An 8,137-nucleotide genomic window follows, 5' to 3' on the forward strand; every position below is an offset into this window, starting at 1 on the left:
CCTTTTACTGAAGTTGATAAAACCATTTTTCATTTCATGAATTTTGTGTGAATCATACTATGCATTAAGCGAGTTCACATACTTTTTCCATGCCTGTTTTGTTTTTTGTTGTTGTTTGATCCTGCACTCGGCAATATTCCAGCCATAATGGCGATATAATAATCGAGTCTGAACGATACAATCCAATGATCGACATCATGAGCATCAATCCACGCAATTGGTATACGATGACATGCATCAACCAAGTCAGCGAGCCTGACCACCCGATCGCCTTTTACAAGCATGAGTTCCTGAAGGTGAATTCTAACCCGGATTTTGACAGAGCCATTGTCCATGCGGTTGTGACTTGTATGTTTGGCTTCATTTAATTACCATTGCCATAACGTATTCCAATGGGTACGTATTTTGTCCTTCAGGGATCGGGAACTTATTTTGATCATGCTATTACTATTTTAACCACACCATCAGCACTAAAATACAAGGAATTTCGAAATAAAAAAATCCAATTATATAAAAACTCAATGTTTTAGCAAGACGACTGCACGTGGGTGCACATGTAACGAGAAGATAGCGTCTCCCTTTTCAATTCTGTCAAACTCATATTCATAAAGTTAAAGACTTATAACACACAATGTCCTCTTTTATGAGTGTGCTTGCTTTATTGCAGAAGTTTCATTATAAATCAGTTTTATTGTGTAAAACTTCATTGCCCAAGGGAATTATGTATTCTCTGGCAATTTAATTTGTAATGTTCTGAGACTTATAACGAGAAATCGTTGCCATGGTGAATTCAATGCTGGACGATATTCCGCCTAGTGTTGATCTGTTTTGAAAAATGGTAATGACCCTGACCTGTGACCCGCACGGAATGTCATCGTAACCTTTCGCCAAAGCTGCACTAAAGACAATGTGTGTTTGGGATCGCCCATTTCATGACTCATGACTTGTGTCCATCAAAGCTTTGATGAAATAGAAAATGTGCAACTCAAGGCTACAATTATATGGGGTTGGTCTCTGCACAAATACTAATACTAATATAATACTATACATACTTAATACTTCTTTATGTTCTATCCGTTATATAATTAAATATTATGTGTCGAAATGTAAAATATTGCTTTACATATACGAAATGCAACAAATGCCTGATTGCCATAACAAACAATATGTTCATGTGTTACAATAACATTGGTTCAAAATATCAATGAAATGTTGTTCTGTATTACTGTTAAATACTTGGATTAACGAATTAACGAGGGGTCACGGGTTGCAGATTCGCCCGATTACATTTCCAGGTTTGTCAGCACGATACCCGTGCTCGTGGATTTAATCAAAGTGGTAAACGTCTAAAACCCGCATTACTTCAGGCTCTCCTCCCACAGAAAGCCAGCGCTCCGTGATATAACTGAAATACTGTTCAAAAGGGCGTTAAACCCAAACTCACTCGAATTAACGCTGGTTTTCAGTGAAACTAGACCTAACTACGTTTTGGGTTGTGGGTTAAAGACGAGTGTGACGTTGGTCATGATTATTCATATATTCCTACGTCCAAGAATTGGTCGTCAGCAACGGATGCTTATCTTAAGAGACGACCATGTTTGTCGTAAGAAGCGACTAACGGGAACGTGTGGTCAGGCTCGCTGACTTGGTTGCTGCATGTCATCGTATTGCGTGGATCGATACTCAATCACTGGATTGTCTGGTCCCGACTCCATTATTTACAGATCGCCCTCGTATAGCTGGAATATTGCTGAATGCGGCGTTAAACAACAAACAAAGAAACACCCAAGGGATCCGTGTATGCTTCTCGGAAGGAAGTGACAAGTCGATAGCTCTCGGTATATACAAGTGAGTGAGTGAGTTCGGTTTAACGCCGCTTTGAACAGTATCCCAGTTATATCGCGGCGTGTCAGCTTAATGTGGGAGGAAAGCCCCAAGTGATGCAGGTCTTAGACATTTACCACTTCGGTGAAACCCACGAGCTCAGGTATGGTGCTGACAAACCTAAAAACATAATCGGGGCGAACCGGGATTCGAACCCACAGTCATAGGTTTCTGGTGTGCCGCAACTCTGCACAGCGAATCGCGGCGCCGTAGACGACTTGGCCCCCCGTCCCCCCGTCCCCCCGTCCCCCCGGTATATACAAGTACTTACTACACCACACACCACACATGACAGATTAACTGTAGTAATATGAAAGGATCGGGTGGTCCTTAACTTTTAAGTAGTATCTAGAGGAAGATATTTAAAAGGAGCAATATGTGTCGGGTCAGCACATAGTAGTAGTGGTTGTGGTTGTTATGTTTGTGCGCTGGAGCACCAAGCCCTCTGTCATCCTGTCCTCTCTCAATCTGGACCAAGGCTTATAGACAGTAACCATTCTCGATTATCCCACCAAACAGATTCCATTGCGCGTAGAATGGCAAAATAGCGGTGACAATTATATGAACGGGGAAATGAAAATCAGTGATGACACCAGGTGTTCGTAATAAAGTTTTTTTGCAGCTTGGATTCACGAAACATTTAAGTCATGGTTAGATGGTATTTAGCCTTTGAAATTAAATGTTCATTCAAACAAGAACTGTCGTAATCGGTCGCTACAGACGCGTACCCGGCAACTGGCCAGTTTTCTTTTTGTGAAAGATAAAACATGTCTTTGCAAGGAATCTATCTGATATTGGTTATGATTAATATAGTTTCATGAAGTAGCCCGGTGGATAGTTCTTTTCAAAGATTATATGTTTTTAAATGAAATGTAATGTTAAGGCCGCCTGATAGTGATTCAATCTTGTACTCTCTGATAACTGACATTGATGTATAGGGCATCAATGAGCTATCATCTCATAACGGTATCCGCTAATGAAATGTAATCCGCGTCATGATTACTACCCTTTAAACAGTTATTCATCACTGACCGATATTTACGCCTTTATGAAACCCATGATAAAACGGTTTCACAGGAGGATAGAAACTGTTAGCGTTTATAAAACAGATTACCTGAAAGTGTATTCCTTCTTCCACTGATATTCTAACTACAAAACCCATTACGGACCATAAAAAGATGGATGATTTAAGATGCTTCAGTCTTCTAAAACGCATAGTACTATTAACACGCTTCGTCCATCACTACTGAGACTTCATCATTGTTGCTAGGCAACATTAAACGGCTTAAATGCAGCATTTGGCCTAGTGATAAAAAAGGCACCGAAACCTTTTCCATAATCATAGGAAATCTTTACTAAAAACCGAGTTGATAAAATAACAAAACTATTTCAAAATGTTTATATTAATAAAATAATAACCCCGAGGTAATTGGAAACCCCGGAAACAGATTTTTTATTGCATTCGGAACACACTGGTGTGAAGAATAACATATACATGTATCTCTGTTTGCTGAGATGAAAGGAATATGTATTTTGAATATTTCTATATTTCTATTTTATTTATTGTGGAATCGTGGACTGCTTCAAGTCTAGCAACGCCTGTAAATAATCAAGATTATGTTGTGCTGTTTACTGGTACTGACTTGAGTGTCACACGGGGCCTGTGTTGGCTGTTGGATACGTGTTAGAAATGTAAGATGGAGAATACGAGAAACATATGTCCCTACATTGCGTGTTGCCAGGATATCCAGCATCTCCTGCGAGCAATTGTTGCTTTTTTAGTGGAAGCTAAAATCGATACTTCACTAGAGTGAAATAACATCCAATGCCGGAACCACTTTCAGTCTGCCAGTAGTTGGTAAGAGTGACGGATGTGAACACTATCAAGACACGGAGTGGTTCGTCACGACTCTAGACGTGTCCAGCACTAGGGAGCTGCAAGTATGCCACACTGCTGGACACCTGTTGTTTTCTGCTGGATGTTAAGGACATTTGTTGTTTACTGCTAGATGTTAAGGACATTTGTTGTTTACTGCTGGATGTTAAGGACATTTGTTGTTTACTGCTAGATGTAAAGGACATTTGTTGTTAACTGCTGGATGTTAAGGACATTTGTTCTTAAATGCTGGATGTTAAGGACATTTGTTGTTTACTGCTGGATGTTAAGGACATTTGTTGTTTACTGTAACGTGTGAGTGGCATATGTTGTTTACAGAAGCATGTTAAGGACATCTGTATTATAATATCGCGTGTTTTGAACATCTGTACTAAAATTTCACATGTGAACGACATCTGTATTGTAATATCACGTGCTTGGAACACCTGTATTAAAATATCGTATCTTTAAGACACCTGTATTAAAATATCACGTGAACATTTATTCTAAAATATAGTGTGTTAAGGACGTGCTGTATTGTCTCATACTATTGCGGCCTGAGAAGCTCTAAGAAGCCCCTTCACTAACAAAGGCACACTGTCTGGGCAGCCAACAATACCGTTAGTCTACAGCGGAAAAAGAAAATGGTAGAGATGATTATTAAGACTGACTCCGCGCCCGGATAATTGAATATAGGAGTAAATTCGTTCTTAGTTGTAGGCGTAGAAACATGGCAAAAGCAATGGTTGCAAGCTGATGTTTTGGAGATATTTGTGTATGACTTGAACAAATGACAAACATGTTTTACAATGACAGTCCTTTCTGCATTTCACGCCCCAGTAACGCAGTAGATTAAGATGATGGATCACCGTCTTTTGATATTGGATTGGCATGTTGGGGTAGCAGAGAGGCAAAAAGCGTTTGCTTGTTGAGCCGAACACCAGGCTCGATCCCCTCATGGAAACTATGCGTGTGGTCATTTTGCTTATACAGTTATACAAGCGGCGTAAAACCATACTCACTCGCTACTGATATCAAATCTGAAGACATTTGTCCTCGGCCAATCGGATCGAATTTCCAAAGTGATTTGATTAATTTTAGTGTCAAAACGAGTGGATATATGAGGCCATTCAAGGGACACGAGATAGGACAATGCAATTTGGTTTCGAAAAAGCATGATCAATCGTATTCATGTTTGTGAGCAATGTTTTAACGCTTCTTTGAACAGTTAAGTTGTGTCACGGTGTGCCCTAAGTCATGGCTGTCCTATATATATATATACCATGAATCACAGGATTTTAACGCAACCTTGCAATGTTCAGCATTCTGTACTTATGATATGAAACATATAATCATAATAATAACTTATTACAAAGGAACCACAGAAACTACGCGTATTGAAAATACGTGTTATAACGTTGACCCCAAGACAATCGCCCCGCGTCCCTCATCTCATGTGATGCTCTTTATTCTCGTCTTTCGTTGCAGATTACCCGTTATCCGTGGACGTCGGTCTTCCATCTCATCTACTGACCACTGCACTGACCCATGTGCTTCGTCCACCGTCCCAGCCTATCAGTGTCCGCTGTTGTGGTCAATAGTCGTTCAGGGGGACGTGTTTGCTTCATTAGGCAGGGAACACGCTGCCTGAAGGGGGTGCCATTACTGTGACAAACTTCATCTCGACAACATTGTGGGTTGTCCTACCTCAAAGCAAATTGCTCAACGTGTTGTTTCAGTCGCCAAATTCAGAAGCATTGTTGTGAAAGTTTGGACTTTTTGACGGCCTAACAGTGACGAATAGCTTTATGTGGAACTAATGCGTTACGAGATGTGATTCCAAATTGAATCTTTGCAAATACTGCTAGTGCACTGAATTGAAGCGAGTGTTCAAAGTGATTTAAAGAAATCGATGAAGCCATACCTTCACTTGAGAGTCTGGGATTAAGTTTTACCACAAGAATTGTGGATAGAATGTGTCATCAATGTGGTACACGTGCACTTTTCAGTCTTCACAGCCTTCCCACCCTCTCACCCACCCCCACAGCATAATGATAGCCCAGAACCGGACCCTCCCCTTCATTTTGTCGGTGCTCTATGAGGAATGTATGCGCAAGCGCAACCAAACCGAAAACTCGAATCAAACCACAGGCCGGTCTCCCAGTTCGGACGACACAGACTTTGGCGCTGTGATGTACATTACAACGGTGCTGGTGTTCTACTCTGCTGGAATCGTCGTGATGATCATCAAATATTTGAAGACGGAGAAGAGGGAGATGGAAGAAGAGGCAGCTTTGGACAACTTCTTCAAACACATGCCAGATCACCAACGGCAGAAGGAGAACCACGTGAACAAGGTGGCGATACAGGCCTTCCATACTCTCACGACAGCCGCCGCTTATGATAGTAGTAGTATAGTTGGCGCCATGGACGATGACCTCATCCACCCTCCCCAGACACTGCTGGTGTCAGATGTTTGACAGATGAGGTCGTTGCTGGGTTCAGTATATTTACGTACATCAATTAACAAAACTCGTGAGTATTTCGGATCCAGGGTGATTTCGGATTTATGCATAAGGTCATTGTCAGGCACATTGTGGATACGTACAACACCAAACGAAACTCATGAGGATTTCGGAACCAGGATGATTTCGGATATGTTCATGAGGTCATTGCTAGGCCTCTTCCGGAAACGTACCACTATGAACGAAAGTCATGAGTATTTCGGATGCAGGATGATCTCGGATTTATAAATGAGGTAGCGCATTGTCTATACAGCAACTAACGAAAGTCGTGAGTATTTCGGATCCAGAATGTCGGATATATTGCAAGGTCAATTATGAATACGTACATTAACTTATGGATACGTGCAGCAGCTTACGAAACACATGAGTATTTCGGATCCAGAAGAAACTTCCGGTTTATGCATTGGTTCTGACGAAGAAGTATATCTTGTGTACAATATTATGCCGAAAATGCAGGTGTGACATCAGCGCACTCAGGATACAAACAAATTGATGTGTAAGATTATTGTACGTTTTTTAAACCCACTGTTGGCAGTTGTAAGGAACATATTTTTCCTGTTCATAGTATTTGCCTGTTTGTTACAATCGCGATGATACCGGCTCTGCAAGGAGTCCTGGCGTCGTCACTTGTTCAGTAACATCCACGGCGTCGTGCGGCAGCGCCTCCTACAGCAATCTTAACAATGTGGGAAGTTTGAGTCTAGCGCTGTAAAACTTTGGCCAGCCATTACTGTGATAGAAGACTTGCAATTTTTTTCATTTGACTTTTTTTATTATACTTTACCATTTACAGAGCATTGATGTTTTTGGTTTTTTCATGAATCATTTTGTTTCATCTGGATTAAGCTGGATCGGTGTTTGCGCACATTAATAAAGCAGGGCCTTTGCTGATCATTGAGGCCTCGAGTCACGGTATACTCCTCTGCATTGTGTTTAAAGGAGGGGTCGCTAACACCACGTAACAAGTTAATCACGTTACTTCCTCTGTCCAGACCTTACAATGATATACACCAGGGAAAACACTAGCATCGCAAGTATATATTTCTGTATAAGAACACCATTTACAAAATCCTTTCCTGTGTTAATTTTCCTGGCGAAACAAATATAGTTTTCTTTACAAACTGGTATATATATTTTGAACTATGCTACTCAAAGAAGTTAAAGAACAACCGATGGCTTGGCAGATTAACTGTGGTAATGTGAAAGAATAGGGTATTTTGTACCTTCTTTTGAGGTGTATATCACTTATCCATTGGCATTTCCTGTAACCGTTCTGTGGCAATTGTTATTTAACCACCCTTTTAAAATAACTTTCCTCTTCTTTGCTCGCGACCATCTGAAGGAACATACATTGTTCCTGTGCAAACATTTTCAGCAGGCGTCTTGGAATCAGGCATTACTCAACATGAAGTCCATGTTATACCTAGATATTTCCAAAAAGAATATTAAAGCTATATGGAGGCGCTTATTGTCTGCCCAGGTATACTTGTATGTACTTATCTAGACAATCACATTTGCACATCACAGAAGACTCATCGTTAAAGCGGACGAAATGACTGAAGGAATACACAGGATAGGTAAGGTTTGTATTAATGCTATCCTGTAAAAATCAGATCACTTACTCCTATATGATACCTCTCTGCGTGAAGGTGTGCTGGCACATCCATAGAAGGTCGCGTCATGTAAATTCTTTTATCAACCAATCAGCGTCAGTACTTCTAAGTTATCGACACGAGTGAGTAAAGCATTTAACCTGCGTATTTGATTTCTGTGTTTCGAAAACGAATATAATCGGGGAGTTCCGAAATCAAAAATATAAATGGGCTATTATCTTCTTGTGGATAATTTATGT

The 8,137-nt window shown here is 40.6% G+C and overlaps 1 protein-coding gene across 2 annotated transcripts in view; it reads left to right on the forward strand.

Moving 5' to 3' along the window:
* Positions 1–7,777, forward strand: part of LOC139478974 (uncharacterized) — a 30,497-nt gene extending 22,720 nt beyond the window's left edge. For both annotated transcript variants that reach the window (XM_071261694.1, XM_071261695.1), the window contains exon 2: positions 5,249–7,777. In XM_071261694.1, coding sequence (XP_071117795.1) covers positions 5,746–6,240 — 495 coding nt within the window. In that variant the 5' untranslated portion in view covers positions 5,249–5,745 and the 3' untranslated portion in view covers positions 6,241–7,777. The remainder of the gene's footprint in view (positions 1–5,248) is intronic.
* The last annotated feature ends 360 nt before the right edge of the window (positions 7,778–8,137 follow it).

The sequence above is a fragment of the Haliotis cracherodii genome, unplaced genomic scaffold (genome assembly GCF_022045235.1).
Source record: "Haliotis cracherodii isolate W230 unplaced genomic scaffold, xgHalCrac1.p SCAF_4, whole genome shotgun sequence".
NCBI classification, from domain to species: Eukaryota; Metazoa; Mollusca; class Gastropoda; order Lepetellida; family Haliotidae; genus Haliotis; species Haliotis cracherodii.